The sequence below is a fragment of the Netta rufina genome (genome assembly GCF_964035555.1).
Source record: "Netta rufina genome assembly, chromosome: 18".
Lineage (NCBI taxonomy): Eukaryota > Metazoa > Chordata > Aves > Anseriformes > Anatidae > Netta > Netta rufina.
In genome coordinates, this window is record NC_140142.1 from 10,655,560 (window position 1) to 10,680,877 (window position 25,318).

Genomic DNA, 25,318 nt, shown 5'->3' on the forward strand with positions numbered 1-25,318 from the left:
CGCTCCACCAGGACGCACACCAGTTACATCTAGCAGCTGATTTTTATGCTCCTAGATTAATACATATTCATTACTACTTCTAAAAAAAACAGGTTATTATAATTAGCTTCCGGGATCCAGTCCGTCCTACTGGAGCATGCGCATCAGTCTCTGGTGGTCCCTCTGGTGGTCTCTAGGGGTCTTTCATGCTGAAGTCTCGTAGTCTTCCTCTCCAAGTTTTTTTCTCGTCCTTCCCCTTTGTACTCCTTTGGCACCGTATCAAGTTTATAGAACATCTCCTGCAGGTCTTGTCTCCCAGCCATCCTTCAGCTTTTTTTTTTCTTCTTCTTAATCTCTTGGCCACCTGGCCAGATATCAGGGGCCTGCATAGTATCCCATAACAATCACTAGTTGTTATCAGTTGTTCTGAAACCCCCAGACATCAAAGACTTCATACAAACACAAATAGCTTTCTTATTGACACTTCACCAGTAATTAAAACATTCTTCACCAGCCATTCACAGGGACACTCACACCTATAGCTGTGTTTAGTTAATCTCGAAGAAGACGGAAAAAAAGGCTGTAACTGTTAGAAATAGAAGTCCGGAATAACAAAAGCAAACAGGTTCATAAATTTGAGGAGTATTTTCTGAAGACTTGATAAATTGACTAGAATGAGGGGGAGACTGGGACACACTGCATCTGTGGTTCAAGAATTAAATTGCCAGTGCAGGGCCCAGAGACAGACAGGACTGTTCTTTATGGACACAAATTGTTAAAACATTCCTAACAGCAGCAAGTGGAAAAGTGGAGGGCAGTGGCACTGTCCCTGCTGCTGACATCTGCAAATTACCTCAACTCCTCGCCTTCCCCTCGTAGAAGAGACACACAAAGCTCATTGAGTCCAACTCATTTCCAATGTCAGAGATGTTTTGGGGTGATTCATACCATCTAGTCTTTGAAATTTCACCAGAGGTTTAACAACTAATTCAGCAGACTGCTTTCTCTATGCTTGCTGTGTTCCCTGGAGTTGCAGAGCTCTCCTTTGCCTGTTCCATCCCAGGTTTAGCACCTTACCTCTGGGTGGCTCCACCTTGGACATGCTCATGCTCTGTGGGCTCCATGTCCTGTTGACTCCCTGGCACACACTGTCCCTGCCAATCCCCTGGGCTCTCCTGGTGACTTCCACTTCCCTCCAGAAAGACACCTGCCCGCCTTCACACCTATTGCATGCTGTGGATACAGGCAAGTGAAGTCACCATCTCTATGGGTGCCAGACACCAGCTGGCAATTCCAAAATCAGCCTTCCCTGCCTAAAAGCTGATCCTTGGTGATCAGCCGATCCCGTCGCCCTGAGCCCACAGAGAAACAAGCAAAGCAAGGAGCCTCCTTAGAGTCCATTCCTTTGCAATATCCGTGAGATGAGATGTGGGAGAAGAGCTGAGCCTTCAGGCACTGCCCTCAGTGCCAGATCCCCTTTCATGCTGGAGGTGCTGGTACGGAGCCAGCTGTGTTAGAGACCCTGGCCTGTGGACAAAGGACTTCCCCACAGCAGCACAATGAGCAAGCAACAAGAGCAATCAGAACTCACAGCAAGAGAAGGGCTCTGAAGGAGAGTGTGGGAGGTGAAAGAGAGCAGCTCAGGACAGACCAAGCCCTCGGGCTCTCTGGTAATGCTGTTGTGCCAGAACTCTTCGCCCCTCCACCTATGCACACAGCCAAGTGCCTCTGCAGTTCCATCACAGGTGTCTGAGGAAGGATCTCAGGCAAGAAAGTCACTGCAGGGTCCTTTCTTTTATTGAAATATACAGAGAGCCTGGCTCATTGTTTCCACCAAGTCTTGGAGTCACCCAAGGCAGGTAGATACTGAAGTGACAGGAAGGAAAAATGTTATGTCTTTGTGCCTTTGCAGACACAATCATAAGTAAGGAAAACAAACAAACAAACAAAAAAACCAGCAAGGCACAGTTACAGAAAATAAACATTTGGGAATATAATGAGTTACATTATGAGTGATATGCAGAAGAAAACAGGCCATTTATTGCTTCTGACACACTCCAGTCATCACTTTCCACACTGCATCCTTCAGCTCCTGGCTCCTCATGCTGTAGACGAGGGGGTTCACTGCTGGAGGCACCACTGAGTACAGAACTGCCAGCAAAAGATTCAGAGAAGAGGAGGACGTAGAAGGAGGCTTCAGGTAGGCAAATGTGCCACTGCTGATGAACAGGGAGACCACAACCAGGTGAGGGAGGCATGTGGAAAAGGCTTTGTGCCGTCCCTGTTGTGAGGGGATCTTCAGCACAGCCCTGAAGATCTGCATATAGGACAACACAAGGAAAACAAAACACCCTGATGCTACAGTGACACTAAGCATAAGAAGCCCAACTTCTCCGAGGTAGGCATCTGAGCAGGAGAGCTTGAGGATCTGGGGAATATCACAGAAAAACTGGTCCAGGGCATTTCCTTGGCAGAGGGGGAGGGAAAAGGTATTGGCAGTGTGCAACACAGCATAGAGAAAAATAATGCCCCAGGCAGCTGCTGCCACGTTGACACAAGTTCTGCTGTTCATTACTGTTCTGTAGTGCAGGGGTTTGCAGATGGCAACGTAGTGGTCGTAAGCCATGATGGTGAGAATAGAAAACTCTGCTGAAAGGAAAAAGAAAAAGAAAAAAATCTGAGCAGCACATCCATAGGAGGAAATGGCCCTGGTGTCCCACAGGGAATTGGCCATGGCTTTGGGAACAGTGGTGGTAATAGTGCCCAGGTCGAGGAGGGCGAGGTTGAGGAGGAAAAAGTACATGGGGGTGTGGAGGTGGTGGTCGCAGGCTACGGCTGTGATGATGAGGCCGTTGCCCAGGAGGGCAGCCAGGTAGATGCCCAGGAAGAGCGCGAAGTGCAGGAGCTGCAGCTCACGTGTGTCTGCGAATGGCAGGAGGAGGAACTCTGTGGGGAAGCTGCTGTTGGACATTTGCTGCCTCTGGGCATGGATGGCTGTCAATGGTGGAAAAGACACAGAACAAGTTAGAGAAATTTCTCTGTGCAATACCTATAGCTATATATTATGTTTCATCAAAACCTGCTCAGCAAGACAGACTACTACTTCCCTTTGAGGAAGATGTGCTCCTGCCTCTAGTGCTCAGTTTTAGTTCCTATGGGTGTAGAGGGACCAGACAGGTCCTCTGTGGGCTCAGCCAGAGTCAGTACTGCCCTACAGCGTCTGCTGAAAACCACTGGGGATGGATCTCAGGTGCCCACTGGACACAGGTTTCTCAGTATTTTAGGTGCTGAGAAGGACATCCAAAAATCTGTCACAAAATAATGAAGTATATAGATTATAGAGTGTGAAGGAAAACTGTGAGATTCCTCACAGACCTACAGATCTCTTTCAGTGGAATAATCTAACAGCTTCAGTAACTGACACAAGCAGACAATTCCATTAGCGTTCTCCTGACTGCTCTTCAGGGCAGGAAAATGAGAGCAGAGACTCTAGAGAGTGCCTTCCATGCAGGTAGTACAGGAGTTGGTCCATCTTGTCAAGAATCACCCCCAGAGATGCCCTGGGGGTGCTGTAGAGCTGAGAGCTGCCTACCCCAGGCAGCAGCCTCTGGGCAACAGCAGCAGGACCCTGCCCTGCCCTGTCCTTCTGTGGGTCCTCCTTCCACCCACAGCTTCTCCCTGCGGCACCTTGGGCAGCTCCCCAGGCAGGCTGAGTGCTGAGCCTGGCGGGCAGCAGAGGCCCTGCCCTGGCACACAGCCCCTGGGGCACAGCAGGGACCCTGCTCTGCACCACAGCCCTGGACACCCCTGGCTGCACCCGGGCTGCACAGCCTGGGGCCAGCCCTGTGAGAAAGAACCATCATGTCCTGTCCTTCAGTTATTAATGGCAGATGATCACTGTTCCAGAGCTTGTTTTTTTCCTCTAATCCAAACACTGAGAGTCCTCCTGAAAGCTCCCATAGGCTGTGGGATTTGCCAGCAAATCTGGAGATGGCACCAGGAACAACAGCTGCGTTGCCCTGCAGCCACAGACTTACCCTGTTCAGGGCTCTGAAGATTTCTCCTGCAGTGAGCTCTCAGCATCCCCCCTCCACACTGCCTTTAACATCTCCCTCCCTTCTCTCAGCCGCCCTTGTCCCCTGCAGGCAGTGCCCCCAGCCCTGCTGTGCTGTGCAGAGGAGCTGCTCCTGGGCAGAGCTGTCTCTCTGCAGTGCTGCCTGCTTGCCAGGAGCTGCCCTTGGGCCCAGGAGCCCAGCCCAGCTCAGCAGCACAGGGAGCTCTTGACAAGTCCCTGGGTCTCCAGGGGAATCAACTTTGAAACAGACTGCAGTAATCACTGATGTTTCCTCCCGCTATTTCAGAAAGAAACCTTTTTCCAGCACTGTTATTACTCATACAGAAAAACTATGAGGTCCAAGAATCACTTTTCCATGTCCTGGTTTTAGGCAGAACACCCAGGCAAGGGCAGGGAGGGACCTGCCTTCCCCCTGCTGAGAGAAGTGTTTCAGCTGAGTAAAACAAGGCATCTACTTCTTTATTTGCTGTCCAGAGGCTAGAATGGGGCTCAGCTTCCTCTCCCATTCCACACACAACCCACACGAGTTGGGATTCCTCTTGACCTGGTTCAGGTGGGCACAAACCAGGCAGCTGCATGTCAGCTGCCTGTCTCAGCTCCCAGCATATTGAATGGAGACAGAGGCCAGGAGGGAGCTGTTCAGATGCAGACATCGGGTGACATTGGAGGTGCCAGGGTGACATTTGAGTGATGTTTCAAGTGCCAAATTCCTCTGGGTCATTAGCAGAGATTTTATTGATGCACGTCCATTATAAACAGCTATAGCCACTGTTCAATAGCAAAGAAACAAAAGGCAAGCTATGAGTTGGTTGCCATCACTGAAACATGGTGGGACCACTCCCATGACTGGAGTACTGCGATGTCTGGCTATAAGCTCTTCAGAAGGGACAGGAAGGGACAAGCAGCACAGGTGGCGTGATTCTCTATATAAGAAAGAGTTTTGATGTTGTGAAACTCAAAGCTGAGAATGATAATGTTGAATCCCTGTGGGACAGGGTCAGCAGGAAGGCCAACAAGGCAGGCATCCTGGTGCGGATATTCCATAGACTGTCAAACCACGATGAGGTGACGGATGAGGAATTCTACAGGCAGCTGGCAAAAGTTGCAAAATCATTAGCACTTGTTCTCATGGGGGACTTCAACTTCACAGACATATCCTGGAAATGCAATACAACTCAGAGGAAGCAGTCCAGGAGGTTTCTGGAGAGTGTGGAAGATAGCTTCCTGACGCAGCTAGTTAGTGAGGCTACCAGGGGAGGTGCCCTGCTAGACCTTCTCTTCACAAACAGAGAAGGACTGGTGGGAGATGTTGCGGTTGGGAGCTGGCTTGGGCAGAGTGACCGCAAAATGTTAGAGTTCTCCATTCTTGGTGAAGTCAGGAGGGGGATCAGTAAAACCACAGTCTTAGACTCCCAGAGGGCAGACCTTGAGCTCTTCAGGACACTGGTTGGCAGAGTCTCTTGGGAGGCAGTTCTGAAGGGCAGAGGAGTCCAGGAAAGCTGGGCACTCTTGAAGAAGGAAATCTTACAGGCTCAGGAGCAGTCTATCTCCACATGCCTAAAGATGAGCCAGGGTGGAAGAAGAGTGGCTTGGCTGAACAGAGAGTTGCTGCCAGAGTTTGGGAAGAAAAAGAGGGTTTAGGACATTTGAAAAGAGGGTAGGCCTCTCAGGAGGGCTATCAGGATGTCATGGTGGCTGTGCAGGGACAAAATGAGAAAGGCCAAAGCTCATCTGGAGCTCACTCTGGCTACTGCTGTTAAAGATAACAGAAAATGTTTTTATAAATACAGAAACACAAAAAGGAGGACTAAGGAGAATCTCCATCCTTTACCAGATGTGGGAGGAAACGAAGTGACAAGAGATGAGGAAAAGACTGAGGTGCTTAATGCCTTCTTTGCCTGAGACTTTAGCAGCAAGACCAGTTGTTCTCTGGGTACTCATCCCCCTGATCTGGTGGAAGGGGGATGATCTGGTGGAACTAGCTGCTGTGCATCAAAGAGGCTGGGAGTCCAGCAGCAGTTCCATGGGCTGGAAGGATCACAACCAGCTCACTTCAACCTGGGCAGATTCTGGCCCAAGAAGGGAGTGTTTTATAAGTATGGTATTACGAGGGCAGTGGTGCCTCAGAAACTTCAATAAGCCCAGAAAGTCCAGTAGGAAGCAAATGGCTGTTAAACAGCCCGTGAGTTGACTTCTTTCTGAAGGAGCTGACAGGTCATCCCTTGACTTCTGGCTGGGATCTGTGCCTTTAATCTCACCTCTGGTGGTCTCCATGACAAACCAGCAGATGCACCTGCTCTGCACATAGTTCGTGAGATCCTCTCTTCCTAAGTCCCTGGCAGGCCCCATAGAGGAAGAGGTCTTGAAGAGGTGTTGTCATGTCAGAAGTTTCAGCTTTTGCCTAATTCATCCTTCAGGACTGCTTTCAGTTTTTGACACAGAGGGGGCCACTGCCTCCAAGATGTCTGGGGGAACACAAAGCCTTCATGAGGGCAGGGAAAAAGTTATTCTGGGTCCATAGGAGCCATTCTAGAACCAAAACATGTAGGCAGGAAGCGCACTTTTGTGGTGTTGCAGAGCTGCTGGGCACATTGCACGGGGTGCTCTGACAGCCTTTGTGTCCTTCTCAATGCTGCCTTAGGAGCTGCTTCTTTCTCAGGAACAGAGTAGCCAAGAGAGGTGAGGCAGATACTCTGAGTTCATGAAAGCCATCAGAAAGCTGCTTCTAAGAAGATGACTGATATGGGGAAGGCAGGAGGAGCCTGGCCAGGAGAGATGTGAGATTTGGGGGAGGAAAGAAGGGCTTGGATAGCAGAAGGTAACGATTTTGGAGAGGTAAGACTATTCAGGTAATGTTGATCCCACCATAAAGCTGAGTTAAACCAGTCATGTGAGGCCCTTACCCTTTTTTAACCTGTTACATTAATACCTAAATCTAAATGCCACTCTACACGCTGACAGGAATCCACTGCTCTAATTTTGACCACAATATCCCTTGAATCCAAAATTAGTCCATATCCCCTTTCCTCTCTTGCTCACCCTGATTCCTTCCCTTAACACAAACCATGTTCCACACTAGCACTGTGTTGAACTTCAAGTTGGTGATGGCAAAGTTGAGAGCCTCTGAGTAAGGATTAAGGGATGAACAAATAAAGGGATGTCTTTGTAGGAGTCCAGGTGGAGGAATGTGACTGTGGAAGTGACTGTGAGGTCACTTCTGTCTCTGCAGTTGATAGGGCAGCAGCAGGAACATGTCACGGAAAGGGACTGTGAGGTCACTTCTTTCTGAAGCAGCTGACAGGTCACACTTATACCTGGGATCTGTACTTTTCAGCTGACATCTGCCAGTGGTCCTGGTAGGCCAGCAGAAGGTACCTGTTTGGCATGCTGACTGTGGGATCCCCTCTGCCCACATACCCAGACGGATCCAGGCAGAAAGAAGGCCCATATATGGGTTGTCCTGTCCCTTCTGCTTGAGTCCATGACTGGACAGCAGCAGGCACAAGGCTTGGGTGTGTCTACAGAAAAAGCTGTAAGGTCAGCAGCTGGACCATGGCTTAGAAGATGCTGGTGAGGTGACTGCTGTCTGGTTAGTTGACAGGCCACAAGAAGGCCGTTGGGTTGGGATGCCTACTTTAGGAGTGGTTTCCACCCTGATGGAGCTTTCTTTGGTAGTAGGAAAGAGCAGAAGAGTAAAACCTGCCAGAAAATGCACCTTGGAAGGTTAGCACTGGCCATGAAGAAGAATAAATGTCCCTCAAAGGGTTGTGCTGTGGTGCTAGAGGTCACCCAAAGAGTATCTTTGATCAGTCCATGGCTTTGTGTTTGAAGGAACAGCTGGTGAGGGTTGACGACACATCGGTGAAACCAGAGAAATGCCAGGATGTGAGCAAGGTGGTGAACAGAGATGGGTCTGAAGCCTTCAGGGAAATAGGACAAAGTGTGGGGCAGCACAGGGAAGTCTGGAGGTGAAAAGGAGATGGGTGCTGGCAAGAAGAGAAGGCCCCAGCAGCCCTGACTTTTTTGTCCCCTTGGACAGAGCTTCTGAGGAGATGAGATATCGTCATTGCAAGGGGGTTCATTGCTTTCTTGAGACCCTGTGCAGAGGCAGGAAGGTGTCATACCATTGTTCTTCTTGAGGCATCACACTGCCCACCACATCCCACAGACCCCAAGCAAGAGCCCAGAGCCAGACATGGGAGTGCAGGACATTCCCTTCCAGTGGCTGGAGTCAGGACCTGGCCCTTTTACTTCAGCACAACAAACCCAAACTTTTCTCAGCACAGTGCTTTGCCTATCTGTAATCATGGCCTCCAATTATCTGCCCTAACAAGTCCCTGAGGAGAATCTCTTGGTAACGGCCCTCAGTGGGGCCCATTAATACCCCAAGTCACTTCAACCTTTCCTTCTGACTTTACTTTCTCAAGAAATTGCATCATTCTTCTCTCCGTACATGACATTCATGGACTGAGCACCAAAATCCACCATGGAACTCATTAAAATGCAGAAAAAAATAAAGAAGCATGTCTTCCATAGTTTTATTCAAGTCTTCAAGACTAGGACAACTAATTGGGGAGCTTTCATGCTGTAGTTAATGAGGATGATTTCAGAAAACAACTAAAAAAAATCTTTTCTCATTTTAAAGGATGATTTTTGTTGCATTTCAGTTTTGAACATCTTTATTCAATTGATATTAACCCAGGGCTTCTCCTATGCAGACACACAGAGGAAGGAAAATCAGACTCTTGAGGTCTGACAGTGCATGGGCAACCTTGCTCCTCACCACCCCAACCCTGACACTTCTCTCATTGGCCACCTGGTGCTTGCATCACTTTTCCTTACACCACACTTCTGCACTGGTCTGCAGCTGGACGTTAGAACCCCTTTGCATCAGCTCCCACCTGCTTTCCTCAGAGATCTGGCTGCACACAGGCACAGAAGGGTTTTTCCTTATTTTAAAACAAACAACAAGAAAACATGCAGCAATTTTCAAAACAGCAAAGCAAGCTCCTCATCTTGTATGTCTCCAGTCAGGTTTACCTTCCCAAAAGCATGACTGTAAATTAAGTATTTTATACCGATTGATAGGAAATTATAGGTATTAAGATTAGTATTATTCCATATGATTTTAATTCAATGATAAATGATGAGGAGCTTGCTACAGAAACAATTAGGCAGACTGCTAATCGATGGGTAAGCTTGAACTCAATGAAGCTCAAAGCAGTATCTGGGTCAGCGAGAGCAGTCTGAATGATCAAAGAGTAAGGGGAGGGCAAAGCAGGAGAACCATGGGAAGTGCATAGGTCCAGACAGGCAGCTGGAAAGGGGACATTCAACAGGGATTGTTTATTCAGGATGGGTGGAAGTACGTTGAAGATGAGGGAGTACACCATGATGGAGAAAGTGATGACAATGCAAGTACAGGTGAACATAAGTACTCTCCTGTGATGAATAGAGATCCTGAAAATTCACCTGAAGAAGGGTATAGGTCATTGGTGAAGGAAGTGTCTTTTTGTGCCATCACCAACGTGGATTACAAAAACACTTCCACATGTAATGGTAATACATCCCACCCCATATATACCATCCTGTGGGGAAGCAGAGAGGGAGATGACAGCCAAGGAACACATTTCGGTTGGGAAGGTGCAGCCCAGCAGAGACAAGGAGTCAAGGCAGTGGGGTGGGGGAGGCCAGGAGAGGCAGCCCAAGGAGTGGTGCTGCTTGTGAGGACACATTTGTGCCAGCAGCCTGAGTGGGCAGCAGCTGTCTGGAGGCGAGGGGAGGCCAGCAAGCGCATGTTAAGAGGTCTCCTGCCAGTAGAGACAAGGTCAGGGCCGAGGCCAAGAGGCGAGGCAGGCCCAGGGCAGGGGGCTGCAAGGGCCATGATGAGCTCCCTGCCGGGCTGGGGTCAGCCACGGCTCAGGAAATGGAGGACCCTGAGTGGTGCTGCTGTGCACAGCCAGGGGGCTGTGGTTCCTGAGGACCCCCGGAGGATTCTGCCCTGCCTGTTTTTCTCTGGGTGATCAGCAGACCCAACTCCATGCTGCTCTCTGCTGCTGAGCCCCTTTCCATCTGCCCTAGTGTCTCAGCAGCACAGGGCAGTACTTGCAGCATTATGGGTTGTCTCTAAGGTCACAAAGGGCAGGCAAGTGCTGCACCAGACCTTGCCCATGAGTCTCCAAAGAGGGTGTCCTCAATTAATCTGCATCTTATGGGCCTTTGCCTGCTGGCAGTTCACTTCTTCTCATGGCATTGCAGAGCCCCCATAGCCCATGGACTCCTCAGATTCAACTTTACCAGACCCTTCTTTTGATGGTCACTCAGATGCGGTTCTAGTCACTACACATGGAACACACTGTCCCTGAGTTCCCCTGACATCTCCTGGCAGCTCCAGATTCCTCTCCAGGCAGACATCAGCCATCGGCCCTACTGCAGGGGGCACAGTGCTATGTAGATGAGTCCAAAAACAGTTGTTGTCTAATTGGGCAAATGCCACCATAAATGGTGCAGGACTTGGTTGCTGTCAGACCACCCTGGGACTTTAAGCCGGTGTCCTTCATTCCATGAACTTGCCCAGAAAACAAGGAGCAGGGAGCAACCCCTAGGCTCTGCTCCTAACAGCAGCACTGGAAGAGGTGTCCAGGCTTCTGGGTTTGCCTTCTGAAGCCCCTTTTTTTACTGTCACGCTAGCAGGGAGCCCAGCTCTGTCACTGGCACATTCCCTTCTGCTGCCTACAGTCACAGGACTGCCACAGGCAAAGGACTGTCACCAAGGTACACGAGATCTGTGGGCTAACAAAATTGGCAAGGAAAGAGTGGAGACTGTGGAAGTAAAATGAGAGCAGCAGTGAAAAGGCCTTGTTCTGCTGCAGTCATGGCTCCAGGGAAGCAGCAGCCCTGACCCAAAGAGAGCAGAGAGGCAGAGCCCAGCAGGCAGTGAGGGGCAGCCCAAGGGCCACCAGGGCTCACTCCTTGTCCTGGTTTCAGTTAGGATAGAGTTCATTTTCCTCCTAGTAGCTGGTAGGATGCTATGTTTTGGCTTAGGATGAGAAGAGTGCTGATAACATGCTGATGTTTTAATTGTTGCAGAGCAGTGCTTACACCAAGCCAAGGACTTTTCAGCTTCTCACTCTGTCCTGCCAGTGGGCAGGCTGGGGGTGCAGCAGGAGCTGGGAGAGGACAGACCCTGGACAGCTGGCCCAAACTAGCCAAAGGGGTATTCCATCCCATCTGACATCATGCTGAACAATATATAGGGGTGGCTAGCGGGGGTGGGGAGTGGGCTGCTCGGGGTTAGGCTGGGCATCAATCAGCAGGTGGTGAGCAATTGCATTATGCATCGCTTGTTTCGTACACATTACTACTAGTAGCACTATTGTTATTACTATTATAATTATTATTTTACTGTCTTAATAACCTGTCTTTATCTCAACCCACAGGATCCACTTTCCCATTTCACCCCTCCTTCACAGAGAGGGAGGGGGAAGGGTGAGCGAAAGGCTGTGTGGTGTTTAGCTGTCGACTGGGTTAAACCACAACACTCCTTCATGTGGCAGCTGGGCTTTTAGCCCTGAGCCCCTCCTGCATGCTGGGGCTATTCCCCCAGCTCCAGAGCAGGTGGAAACAAACAGGAGCTGAGACCAATGAAGTTCTCGTGGCTTCTTTTTTATCTGTATCTATAGAAGAGACCCGATCATAGCTCCAGATGATGATTGTCTCAAAGTAAAGAACAAAATAACAGGTAGGAGGCTAAGAATAAGCTTCTCTAGATCAAAGCAAGAAATGGAAGAAAAACACAATAAGAGAAAATAAAGGAGTAATAGAGAAAACAAAAGATTTTCCTCAGTTTCTGAAATAAAGTAGGAACTTTAAAGCACATTATTGATTTGAAGAAGCATGTATTCCAAGAATTTCCAGACTGCATCCTTGAGCACCTTATTCCTCATGCTGTAGATGAGGGGGTTCACTGCTGGAGGCACCACCGAGTACAGAAATGACACCACGAGATTTAGAGTTGGGGAGGAGAGTGAGAGGGGTTTCAGGTAGGCAAACATGATGGTACTGAGAAACAGGGAGACCACGGCCAGGTGAGGGAGGCACGTGGAAAAGGCTTTGTGCCGGCCCTGCTCAGAGGGCATCCTCAGCACGGCCCTGAAGATCTGCACATAGGACAGCACAATGAAGACAAAGCAAACTAATGCTAAGGAAATACTAAACAGAAGTGTCCAGACTTCCCTGAGGTAGGCATCTGAGCAGGAGAGCTTGAGGATCTGTGGGATTTCACAGAAGAACTGGTCCAGGGCATTGCCTTGGCAGAGGGGCAGTGAAAATGTATTGGCCGTGTGCAGGACAGCATTGAGAAAGCCACTGCCCCAGGAAGCTGCTGCCATCTGGGCACAAGCTCTGCTGCTCAGGAGGCTCTCGTAGTGCAGGGGTCTGCAGATGGCAATGTAGCGGTCATAGGCCATGACAGTAAGAATGGAATACTCTGCTGTGAGAAAGAAGGCAAACAGTAAGACCTGTGCAGCACATCCTTGAGAGGAAATGGTCCTGGTGTCCCAGAGGGAGTCGGCCATGGCTTTGGGGACACTAGTAGAGATGGAGCCCAGATCGAGGAAGGCGAGGTTGAGGAGGAAGAAGTACATGGGGGTTTGGAGGCGGTGGTCGCAGGCTACAGCGGTGAGGATGAGGCCGTTGCCCAGGAGGGCAGCCAGGTAGATGCCCAGGAAGAGCGCGAAGTGCAGGAGTTGCAGCTCGCGTGTGTCTGCAAATGGCAGGAGGAGGAACTCGCTCACAGAGCTGCTGTTGGGCATTCTCTGACTTTGACAAGGCTGTCTGTTGAAGAGGAGAAGGCAAAACAAAGTTAGAACAGAATTCTCTGAGGAAAACCTAATGCAAGTCTTATAGCACCCCCAAACTGAGCCTCTCTCTTAGCACGAGAACTGTTCTGCAGCTCTCTTGCTCGAGCTGCAGCTGGTGTTGGCTGAGGGAGGCACTGGGAGCAGGGGCTGCTTTGGGCTCTAGAGGAGTCCTTCCTACTGTGCAGCACAAGGGAAAAAGGAACATAGGGGAAACTCAGGTTCAGTCCGCCTCTCAGATCATTGAGCTTTGCAGTACTCTTGCAAACATCTCCGACCACAGTGCAGAGCAAAGTAGGATTTTCTTTGCTTTATTTTCTAGTAGTTACCCCTGTAATGATTAGGACTACCATCATGCTCAGGTGTTTCCCTGAGAAGAAACTGGAGGCAGCTGAGAGCAGAGAAGTCCCAGTCCAAATGCAGCTTGGCAGAATCCTCACCTTGTCTCTGGGTGCCAGACCACAAACTCAGCCCTTCCCTCCTAGCTAGGGGTGCAGAGGCCTCACTCCAGGTGCCCACATACAGCCATCCAGCAACACAAACATGACCTTAGCATGGAGGTGTCTTCTCCTTGGGGCACTTTGGTACAGGGTCAGAAGGAGCTTGGGAGTTTCTCCTCATCTGGGCTCTGCCTGCTGTGCTGGCCCTGCATGTCCCACAGCCCATGGGTTGCAGGGGGGAGAGGAGGCCAGGGAGGGGCTGCTCCAGAGGAAGGCGTCTGCACTGCAGGGCATGGCCGTGAGGTGCCCGAATCCCCCCTGCCATGGCATTTCTAGCAACAGCTCCTTCTGGCCGAATCCCCCTCTCTCCGCTGCCTGCAGCTGTCCCTGCCGGGAGCTGCTGCTCTGCGCCCACCTCTTCTTTCCCCCTGCCTGTGCACACAGACCCCATCCCACGCAGCTGTGCTCAGCGCTGCCCTGCAGAACCCTGTCACCAACAGGGCCCTGCCAAGGGGCACCTCCATGGCTGCAGGAGCTACAGGGCAGCTGACAGAGAGCCCGGCATGGCCAGCCAGGGCTGGGTGTTCTGGGCTGAGGGGGGCACCTGGTTTAGGCTGAGGGGGGCACTCCACGGGGCTTCTGCCAGACTTCCTCACCTCGCAGTGCAACCCAGCAGCAATCTCAAAGCCTACTGCATTGCCCACTGCCCTCCCTGAAACAAGACCCAGCAGGAGACCCTTCTAGGACCTGCAGCGTCATGGCCCTGCAGCTAGAGATTTACCTTGTCAAGGGCTGTGCAGGTTTTTCCTGCAGGCAGCTCTCAGCATCTTCCCACTCCCATCTGCCTTCATCCCCTCTCTCCTTCTGTCCTCTCAGTGCGTCAACTGCAGTGAGAGCCCCCAGCCCTGCTGCACTGTGCAGAGGAGCTGCTCCTGGGCAGAGCTGTCTTTCTGTCCTCTACCAGGAGCTCTCTCTATCCCAGGAGCCTGACCCAGCTCAGCAGCAGAAGCCCAGCCCAAGGCAGTGGAATCACCCCTCTGGTGGCTTTGGTGATGAGCTCATGAACCTCAGACACTGAGTGAAAAGTGAAGAACTCTCTCAAGAAGTCCAAGTCAGATGCAAGTTTTCTGGAGTTTCCCCCCGAGGGCCAGGACTGACATAGCCTCCCTTGGAGCTCATTAGAACCAAACATTGGAGGCAATGAGGTCAAGGAGACAAAGGCAATGTGAAATGGACACTGATCTTTGGAAAAAAACTGAATATGTTTCACCAAGCAAAAAGGCTGAGCTTTGATCCCTGGCCTCTGGGAAGGGAGATCCTTTCTCTTTACACATTGCTCAGGGCTCTTTCCGGGACAGTAGGAGATAGGGATGTGCATTGCCAAGTGCAGGACAGTGTATGACCTCTGCCTGGTTCATGGCTGGGTGTCAGGAGGCAATGAGGCCCTGGCACTTTAGTGATAAGCTGTCTCCTCATAGGCCTCAGTGACACTGACAACAGCCATAGCCATGGACACAAAGAACTTGGTCGTCTTTGGACTTTCAGCCTTGCCACAGCCCTTGTTCCATTCCACACCATGCAGTCCTTGGGACTCTCACACCTCCACCTCTTTCCCTGCTGGCTGTAGACCCTCTTCCATGCAGTGTCTCACCGGATCTGAGATGAGTCTGGTAATTGAGATTTTCTTGGTGGCCATGCTCCTTGTAAGGCAGCTCTGTAGGAATCTTGCCTGGTTCATGGTGAGCAGGCACCACTGGTCGTATGGCATCCATGGTGGTGCCCAGGCCCTCCTCTTCCTCCTGGGCACTGCTCACTCAGCAGGGTCCCAGGCTGCCCTGATGTGTGGGGCTCCTCTTCCACTGGTGCAGGACTAGACTCTTCTCCTTGTAAATGTCAAGAGATTTCTGTAGGCATATTCATGCAGTTTCTCACGGCTCTCCCACACTGACGCTCCATTCTGTCAGCTGTTAATGTCTGCAGGCAGACGGTTCAACCTTCCTGTGATTGTGCTATCTCTGTCAAGAGAGAAGCATCAGGAGTTGTTGGCAAGTTTGGATAATACAGAGGTAACCAGCTGAATGGAATTGCAACACAGTCTCAGAAGGGTAAGGGATTGCAGGCTGCCAGGTTCCACCTTTTCTGTGCTTCCTTGTCATGCGTGTTGTCATTTTGTCCAGAGCTGTATCCTAAATGTTATGATACAGTGCAGGGACGAAAATTAGAAGTGTCAAAGCCCAGCTGGAGCTCAATCCATCTATTACTGTCAAAGACAATCAAAACTGTTTATAGAAATACTTTAAAGAAGGATTAAGGAAAATCTTCATCCTTTATTGTAGGTGGGGTAAACATAGTGACAAGAGATGAGGTAAAGGTTGAGGTATTTAATGCTTTCTTTCCCTCAGTCTTTAGCAGCAGCACCAGTTGTTCTCCTGATACTCAGCCCCCAGAACTGGTAGACAGGGACATGGAGAGGACAAGAGGGGGACGCTTTTCCCCACTTGTTAACTCTCCGTGTCTCCTTCATCTTCCCCTTCTCTTCCAGGATACTCCCAATAGCTCTGCAAAGCTTTGAGTATCTTTGGGACCGTCAAACCAGCATGTTCCTCTTGTTATGTTTCATTAATGTGTTTCAGCTTTTGTTTAATATCAGACAATTATTTAAGAATGCCATCCAGAGATCTGTCCAGAGGCAGGAGAGTTAGGAGTGGCAGGGATTGAGGGAGGATATGGGCAGGTACCTATAGCAGTGAACACCTCCAATGCTTTGGAAATTCACCCCTGAACAAGTGCAGAATCCAAAAAATCTAGAGAAACCCTTGAAAAAGTAGTGTGATCACCACCGCCATTCCAAAGAGGCACAAACCAACATGCTGGGAGTTGACCTCTGCTTACTGAGCCTCAATTAATGCCACTTCAACCCCTGTGTTATGCCCTGCAACCACTCCAACACATGCCAAAGGTCCTGCAGCCACTCCAACTACTGTGACAGTCCCGGCAGCCACTACAACTCCTTTGAAAGGCACTTCAGCCACAGCAACTCCTGCGATGGGTTCTGTAGGCACTGCAACACCTGCAACAGGCCCTGTAGCCACAACAACTCTTGTGACAGGCCCATCAGCGACTCCAACCCTGTAACAAACCCTGCAGCCACTCCGGCTCCTGTGACACTCCATCTGTGACAGGCCCTGCAGCTAATCCAGCCAATGTGATGGACCCATGTCTGGGCCAGAGAACCAGCCTATGCCAGTATCAGTTGCTCCTCTAAACAAGAGAAACAATGCTGAAAGTCAGGTGAAACCTATGGTGGATGAATTGGCTAGTCAACTCCAGCAGTATGAAGAAAGTCTCTCTTCCTTTCTATGGGTTTCTGTCTTGTCTGTGGAGAAACTTTCTCAAGGGGCTCACCAACTCCAAGAGAAGGCAAGGGAGAAACTTTTCCAAGAGGTCCTACATCATAAAGAGAACATATCTCCTTTCCCTTGTAGTATGCCACAATGGATATCACTAATGCATTTCTATCCATCCCTTTGAGAGTACTGTGAAGGCCGCAGTTCGCTTTCACTTCAGGGGTGTCCTATACACCTGGAATCAACTGCCCCATGGGTGGAAACACAGTCCTGCCATTTGCCATGGACTGATACAGACTGCATCGGTAAAGATATTAAAGAGAACTGGCCCTAATACTGAGCCTCCTCCTGAGTGGCCTGTCCTCTTTTCCAAATGTCCCAAACTCTCTTTTTCTCCCTGAGCTCTAGCCACAACTCTCTGTTCAGCCAAGCCAGTCTTCTTCCACACCGGCTTGTCTTTGGGCATGTTCTGACAGACTGCTTCTGAGCTGTTAAGATTTCCTTCTTGAAGAGTGCCCAGTCTTCCTGGACTCCTCTGCCCTTCAGAACAGCCTCCCAACAGACTCTGCCAACCAGTGTCCTGAACAGCTCAGAGTCTGCCCTCCGGAAGTCCAAGAAAACAGTTTTACTGATCCCCCTTCTGACTTTGCCAAGAATGGAGAACTCTACCATTTCATGGTCACCCTGCCCAAGACAGCTCCTGACCACACATCTCCCACCAGTCCTTCTCTTGTTTGTGAACAGAAGGTCTAGCAGGGCACCTCCCCTGGTAGGCTCACTAACCAGATGAGTCAGGAAGCTATCTTCCATGCTCTCCAGGAACCTCCTAGACTGCTTACTCTGAGCCATATTGTATTTCCAGGATATGTCTGTGAAGTTCAAGTCCCCCACAAGAACAAGTGCTGGTGATTGCGCAACTTTTGCCAGCTGCTTGTAGAATGCCTCATCCATCTCCTCATCCTGGTTTGGCGATCTGTAAGAGACCCCAGCAGGATGGCCTTCCCACTGACCCTATCCCACTGGGACTCAACGTTATCATTCTTAGTCTTGAGTTCTACAACACCAAAACCCTCTCTAATATAGAGAGCCGTGCTACCACTTGTTCTGTGCTCCCTGTCCCTTCTGAAGAGCCTGAAGCCAGTCATTGCAGCACACTAGTCATGGGAGTGGTCCCAGCACCTTTCCATGATGGCAGCCAAGTCATAGCTTGCCTTTTATTTCTTTGCTGTTGAGCAATGGCTAGAGCTATATTATGTTGGACGTGCATCAATAAAATCTTTGTTTATGGCCCAGAGGAATTTGGCACTTGAAACATCACTCAAATGTCACCATGGCACCTCCAATGTCACCCAGTATCTGTATCTGAACAGCTCCCTCCTGGCCTCTGTCTCCATTCAATATGCTGGGAGCTGAGACAAGCAGCTTACATAGAGCTGCCTGGTTTGTGCCCACCTGAACTTAGGCAAGAGGAATCCCAACTCCTGTGGTCTTCTGTAAGGCATGGGAGAGTCAGCTAAGCCCCCTTCTAGCCTCTGAACTGCAAACAAGGTATGAGTTGCTTGGTTTGACTCAGCTGAAACCTTTTCCTCAACAGGGGGAAGGCAGATAACTCCCTGTCCTTGCCTGGGTGTTCTGCCTAAAACCAGGACATGGAAAAGTGATTCTTGGACATCATACCTCTTCTGAAATGAAGAAGGACAGTGCTCCCTCTCCACCGGACGGAAGCAACATAAATGTTTACTTCAGTGTGTTTCCATGTTGATTCCCCTGGAGGCCCGGGGACTTGTCAAGAGCTCCCTGTGCTGCAGAGAGAGAGCTCTGCCCAGGAGCAGCTCCTCTGCACAGCACAGCAGGGCTGGGGGCACTGCCTGCAGGGGACAAGGGCGGCTGAGAGAAGAGAGGGAGATGTTAAAGGCAGTGTGGAGGGGGGATGCTGAGAGCTCACTGCGGGAGAAATCTTCAGAGCCCTGAACAGGGTAAGTCTCTGGCTGCAAGGCAGCACAGCTGTTGTTCCTGGTGCCATCTGCAGATTTGCTGTCAAATCCCACAGCCTATGGGAGCTTTAAGAAGGACTCTCAGAGTTTCTTTGTGTAAGAGGGGAGTGAAAACTTTCAGAGCAGGGATTACGTCCCTAAACTGTCAGAGGGACAGGAGACGAGGGTTCCTTCTCACAGGGCTGGCTGCCGGCTGTGCAGCCAGGGTGCAGGCAGGGGTGGCCAGGGCTGTGGTGCAGAGCAGGGTCCCTGCTGTGCCCCAGGGACTGTGTGGCAGGTCAGGGTCTCTGCCACCTACCAGCCTCAGCACTCTGCCTGCCCGGGGAACTGCCCAGGGTGCTGCGGGGAGAAGCTGTGGGTGGAAGGAACCCCCAAGGCAGGGCAGAACACGTCAGGGTCCTGCTGATGCCCAGAGGCTGCTGTCTGGAGCAGGCTGCTCAGAGATCCACAGCACCCACAGGAAATCTTCAGGGGAGATTCTTGAAAGGGAAGAACAACACCTCCTGTACCTGAAGGAAAGGCACTATCTGACGTCTCTGCTTTACTCTTCCTGCATTTGGAGGGAAGTCGGGATGATAATGGTGTTGTCAGGTTTGTAGAAAGGACTGAAACTCATAGAGCATTACAATGAAAGGAACCTCTAGGTCTTTGAGGAACCTCACAATTTCACTCCACACTTTTTAGCCTACAGACAGCACCAACACAACCTTCATTGTTTCTTGTGGGATTGTTGGATGTCCTTCTCAGCACCTGTAAATAGGGAGATGTCTCTGGGTAGTGGACACCTGAGATCCATCCCTGGTACTCTTTACCATGTACTGTATGGCACTACTGACTCCTGCTGAGTATACAGAGGATCTGCATGGTCTCTGTGGCACCCTTAGTCAGAGAAACCTAGGGCTCAAGACAGGAGCAAATCTTCTTCAGATGAAGATATGTTGAGGATGCAGTTTTGGTGAGGAGGGTTCTGTGAAATATGGATTAGGTTTTGCTCAGAAAACTCTCTCTAACTTGTCACTGTCTATTCCTCCATGGGCAGGCAACCATGCCCAGATGCAACAAATGTCCAACAGCAGCTTCCCCACAGAGTTCCTCCTCCTGCCATTTGCAGACACACGCCAGCTGCAGCTCCTGCACTTCGGGCTCTTCCTGGGCATCTACCTGGCAGCCCTCCTGGGCAACGGCCTCATCCTCACAGCCGTAGCCTGCAACCACCACCTCCACACCCCCATGTACTTCTTCCTCCTCAACCTTGCCCTCATTGACATGGGATCCATCTCCATTACTGTCCCCAAATCCATGGCCAACTCCCTCTGGGACACCAATACCATCTCCTTACTGGGATGTGCTGCACAGGTCTTTATGTTTGTTGCATTTGTTCCAGCAGAGTTCTATCTTCTCACAATCATGGCTTATGACCGCTACATTGCCATCTGCAAACCCCTGCACTATGGGACAATAATGGACAGCAGAACTTGTGTCAGCATGGCAGCAGCTGCCTGGGGTTGTGGTTTTGTCAATGCTGTGCTGCACACAGCCAATACCTTTTCCCTTCCCCTCTGCCAAGGCAATGCCCTGGACCAGTTTTTCTGTGAAGTTCCTCAGATCCTCAAACTCTCCTGCTCAGATGCCTACCTCCAGGAAACTGGACTTATTGTCGTTACTGCGTGTTCACTTTTAGGGTGTTTTGTTTTCCTTGTGGTGTCCTATGTGCAGATCTTCAGGTCAGTGCTGAGGATCCCCTCGCAGCAGGGCAGGCACAAAGCCTTTTCCACATGCCTCCCTCACCTGGTCATGGTCTTCCTGTACATCAGCACTGGCATGTTTTCCTACCTGAAGCCCCCCTCCATGTCCTCCTCATTCCTGAATCTTTTGTTGGCAGTTCTGTACTCAGTGGTGCCTCCAGCAGTGAACCCCCTCATCTACAGCATGAGGAACCAAGAGCTCAAGGATGCAGTGTGGAAAGTTATTTCTGGGTGTTTTTCAGAAGCAATAAAATGTCTGTTTTCTGCATATCTCTGATAATGCAACTTACTATGGACCAATATATTTTTGTTTTGTTCATTTTCCTTTTCTTTTTACATTGCTTTACTGATGATAAAGTAATCCAGAACGAAATACGATTGTGTTCCACAGACAATGCAGAGCTCTGCAACACGAGGCAATGGGAAGGGCGTCATCAAGATTATTAGTTATTCAACCAGTGAAATTTCGTAGACTGGATTGAGTCTGGGCTGGGCTGGCCTCCTGGGAGAGAATGGGACGACCAGCACAGAAGGGGCTGGTCTGTGTCCTTCGTGTCTGGACACCCAGTCAGATGCTTTCCCAGGGTATTCGTCCCAGAGCCACCCCTTGCAATGACCATTCCCAGCACTGGGTTCTCACCCCGATCACACAGGCGGTTTGTTTCTTCAGGAATGGACACCAAAGGATGACATCAGAAGGCTGTGATTCTCTTGTCCATATGAGATTTCCTATAGTATTGCTGTGGTAAATGATCCTGAGAGAGCATGTGCTATAAACTGTGGGAAAACACCTAAATAAAGGAAGGTTGGAGGTCAGGACTGTCACACATTCTACACCAATCTCTTCAGTTTTCTCAACATTTTCCTAAAACATATATTCGGGTCTTGATTCACTTGTCCACATAGGGGTGGACAGCCCCTTCAGGATGCCCTGAGGTTTCTGAAGAATTGTCAGGAAAAATGTGAGTCTAAACATCTGGAGGCCTTCTGAAGCATGAGCTGGTTGGCAGGCAGAGTACCTGAAGGATTGTGCAGGGCATTCCCTGCACCCAGTGCTCCTGGGTGGGCTGGGAAGAGGCCTCCTGAACACAACAGCTCCTTGTAGTCCTGTGGATGCTGGCTGTGAGGTCACTTGTGTCCCAACCCATGGCTGGCCAACAGCAAGGAGGCAGAGGCTCTGAGGTAATAAAGACCATCAGAAAGCTACCCCCAAGAGGGTGACTTCTTTGTGGAGACCAGGGAAAAGTTGGGAGAATAAACATGGGAGATTTGGGGGAGAGAAGAGGGTCTTGATGACAGAAAGGAAAGGTTCAGAAGAGGTGAGAGATTCTGAGGTATGGCTGCTGCTGCTGCAACACTCACTGGGAAATCATTCATGTTAGACCACTGGTAATATTTCTAACCAGGAACCTTAGATTCTAGTGCTATCCTAAATGGCCCCTCTCACCCAGAAAGGAACCCACTGCTCTAATCCCCAACCTCCAAACCTACCTTGAAGTCAAACCCCAGACACATTACCTGTTACTATTAGTCTTAACCTATTCCTTTTGCTAATCCCTAGTCCTTAATCCCTGACAATAATTTGTCAGCTCAAAGCAGAACACGAAAGCCTCTTTCTAAGACCCTGCTCAATCTCTAACCCTGGAGGCCAGATCTAATCCCTAAACCCTAACCTGAACACCTGATCCTCAAATCACTTGTTCCTGGTTACTAATGCCAACTGCCCTGCTGTACAGGTCAAACCCACGGCGCTGAGAAACAGATAGGAGCCCTGAGAGCATAGTTATGAAAAAGATAGAAGGGGATTAAAAACTATAAAGACACCTTGTCTCCAAGCTTCAAAGCTCTTCCAAAAGGTTGAGATATTCAATGAGGTGGTCAAAACCTCAAATTAAGATGGAAAACTGAAGAGAAAGAGCGACAGTTTAGACTTAATTAAGACCTGACTATAACTTTCAGAGCTCTTAAGAAAAGTGATCCCATCTCTCCTGCATTAGTATTGTAAACATTTCCTGAAGTTTAACAAGAGCAAGTGCTGAGTCCTGCACCTGGGATGGGGCAACCCTGGCTATGCGTACAGACTACGGGATGAGAAGCTGAAGAGCAGTCTTGCAAAGAGGGATCGTAGAATCAGAGAATCATAGAATATCCCAAGTTGGAAGGGATCCATAAGGATCATTGAGTCCAACTCCTGGCACAACACAGGTCTACCCAAAAGTTTAGACCATGTGACCAAATGCACAGTCCAAACACTTCTTAAATTCAGACAGGCTTGGTGCAGTGACTACTTCCCTGGGGAGCCTGTTCCAGTGTGCAACCACCTGTTGGTAAAGAACCTCTTCCTGATGTCTAGCTTAAACCTCCCCTGCCTCAGCTTAACACCATTCCTGTGGGTCCTATCACTGGTGATTAAGGAGAATAGGTCAGCACCTGCCCCTCCACTCCCCCTTGTGAGGAAGTTGTTGACTGTGATGAGGTCCCCCCTCAGCCTCCTGTTCTTCAGGCTGAACAGGCCAAATGACCTCAGCCGCTCCTCATATGTCTTCCCCTCTAGGACCTTCGCCATCTTCATTGCCCTCCTCCGGACACTCTCCAATAGTTTTACATCCTTTAAGGATGTAAAGAGGACCTACCTCTCATGAACCCATGTTGACTGGGACCAATGACTGCACTGTCCCCCAAGCACACTTCAATAGCTACCAGAACAATCTTCTCCATACTTTACCAGGCACTGACATGAGACTAACAGGCCTGTAGTTACCAGGGTCTTCTTTCTTGTCCTTCTTGAAACTGGCACAACATTTGCCAACTGGGACCTCTACAAATTCCCAAGACTGTTGAAAAATAATTGAGAGACGTCCTGTTATAATGTCAGCCAGCTCTCTGAGCACTCTGGGATGAATCCTGACCGGACCAATAGACTTGTATGGATCCCTGTGGCGCAGCAAATCGCACACACATTCAAGGTCAGTTGGGAGTTAATCACTCCTACTGTTATGGTCCTCACAGCACCCGGGGGTCCTGAAACCCACCCTCAGCATTGAAGATGGAGGCAAAGAAGGCATTAAATGTCTCTGCTTTGCCTATGTCCTTGTCTGTGAGGTGACCTTCCCCATCAAGTAATCATAGAATCATAGAATCATAGAATATCCTGAGTTGGAAGGGACCCTTAAGGATCATCAAGTCCAACTCTTGACACCGCACAGGTCTACCCAAAAGTTCAGACCATGTGACTAAGTGCACAGTCCAATCTCTTCTTAAATTCAGACAGGCTCGGTGCAGTGACCACTTCCCTGGGGAGCCTGTTCCAGTGTGCAACCACCCTCTCTGTGAAGAACCCCCTCCTGATGTCAAGCCTAAATTTCCCCTGCCTCAGCTTAACCCCGTTCCCGCGGGTCCTGTCACTAGTGTTAATGGAGAAAAGGTCTCCTGCCTCTCGACTCCCCCTTACGAGGAAGTTGTAGACTGTGATGAGGTCTCCCCTCAGCCTCCTCTTCTCCAGGCTGAACAGGCCCAGAGACCTCAGCCGTTCTTCGTACGTCTTCCCCTCCAGGCCTTTCACCATCTTCGTAGCCCTCCTCTGGACACTCTCCAACAGTTTCATGTCCTTTTTATACCGTGGTGCCCAGAACTGCACACAGTACTCGAGGTGAGGCCACACCAACGCAGAGTAGAGCGGGACAATCACCTCCCTTGACCTACTAGTGATGCCGTGCTTGATGCACCCCAGGACACGGTTGGCCCTCCTGGCTGCCAGGGCACACCGCTGGCTCATATTCAACTTGCTGTCTACCACGACCCCCAGATCCCTCTCTTCTAGGCTGCTCTCCAGCGTCTCATCGCCCAGTCTGTACGTGCAGCCAGGGTTTCCCCGTCCCAGGTGCAGGACCCGCCACTTGCTCTTATTGAACTTCATGCGGTTGGTGATCGCCCAGCTCTCCAACCTGTCCAGATCCCTCTGTAAGGCCTTTCCACCCTCATTCGAGTCCACAACTCCTCCATGTTTGGTGTCATCAGCAAACTTGCTCAAAATACCTTCTAATCCTACATCCAGATCGTTTATAAAAATATTGAAAAGTACCGGCCCTAAAATGGAGCCTTGAGGGACCCCACTGGTGACCGCCCGCCAGCCTGACGCAGCCCCATTTACCATAACCCTTTGGCCCCTGCCTGTTAGCCAATTGCTCACCCATTGTATGATGTTTTTATTTAGCTGTATGGTGGACATCTTGTCCAGTAGAATCCTATGGGAAACCTCGTCAAAAGCCTTGCTGAAGTCCAAAAAAATCACATCAGCTGGTTTCCCTTGGTCCACCATACGGGTGATCTTATCATAAAAGGAAATCAGGTTAGATAGGCAGGACCTACCCTTCAAAAACACATGCTGGCTGGGACCAATGACTGCTTTGTCCCCCAGGTGCGCCTCAATAAGTTCGAGAACCATCTTCTCCATGATTTTACCAGGCACTGACGTGAGACTGACAGGCCTGTAATTGCTAGGGTCTTCTTTCTGACCCTTCTTGAAAATCGGCACAACATTTGCCAGCTTCCAGTCTACCGGGACCTCTCCAAATTCCCAGGATCGTTGAAAAATAATTGAAAGGGGTTCCGCGATGACGTCCGCCAGCTCTTTCAGCACCCGGGGATGAATCCCATCCGGACCCATGGACTTGTAGGGATCCAGGTGGAGTAGCAAATCCTGCACACGTTCAGGGTCAGTTGGGAGTTTGTCATCCCCACCGTCCCGGCCCTCCAGCTCAGGACACCCTGGGTCCCGAAGCCCATCATCGGCATTGAAGACAGAGGCAAAGAAGGCGTTAAGCGTCTCTGCTTTGCCTATGTCATTGTCTGTGAGGAGACCTTCCCTATCAAGGAGCGGC

The 25,318-nt window shown here is 50.1% G+C and overlaps 4 protein-coding genes across 4 annotated transcripts in view; 1 reads left to right on the top strand and 3 right to left on the bottom strand.

Annotated features, from left to right (window-relative positions):
• Window positions 1-25,318, bottom strand: part of LOC311216457 (antigen WC1.1-like) — a gene marked incomplete at both ends in the record, with an annotated part of 568,360 nt that overhangs the window by 444,686 nt on the left and 98,356 nt on the right. The window lies entirely within an intron of this gene.
• LOC311216642 (olfactory receptor 14I1-like) lies at window positions 2,018-2,950 on the bottom strand (the record flags this gene model as incomplete). Its single annotated transcript, XM_084298171.1, has 2 exons — window positions 2,018-2,296; window positions 2,657-2,950. The coding sequence occupies 2 exons, from the start codon at window positions 2,948-2,950 to the stop codon at window positions 2,018-2,020; spliced, it is 573 nt and encodes a 190-aa protein (XP_084154297.1).
• On the bottom strand, window positions 11,923-12,867 carry LOC311216643 (olfactory receptor 14C36-like; the record flags this gene model as incomplete). Its single annotated transcript, XM_084298172.1, has 1 exon — window positions 11,923-12,867. The coding sequence occupies one exon, from the start codon at window positions 12,865-12,867 to the stop codon at window positions 11,923-11,925; it is 945 nt and encodes a 314-aa protein (XP_084154298.1).
• LOC311216644 (olfactory receptor 14A16-like) lies at window positions 19,756-20,715 on the top strand (the record flags this gene model as incomplete). Its single annotated transcript, XM_084298173.1, has 1 exon — window positions 19,756-20,715. The coding sequence occupies one exon, from the start codon at window positions 19,756-19,758 to the stop codon at window positions 20,713-20,715; it is 960 nt and encodes a 319-aa protein (XP_084154299.1).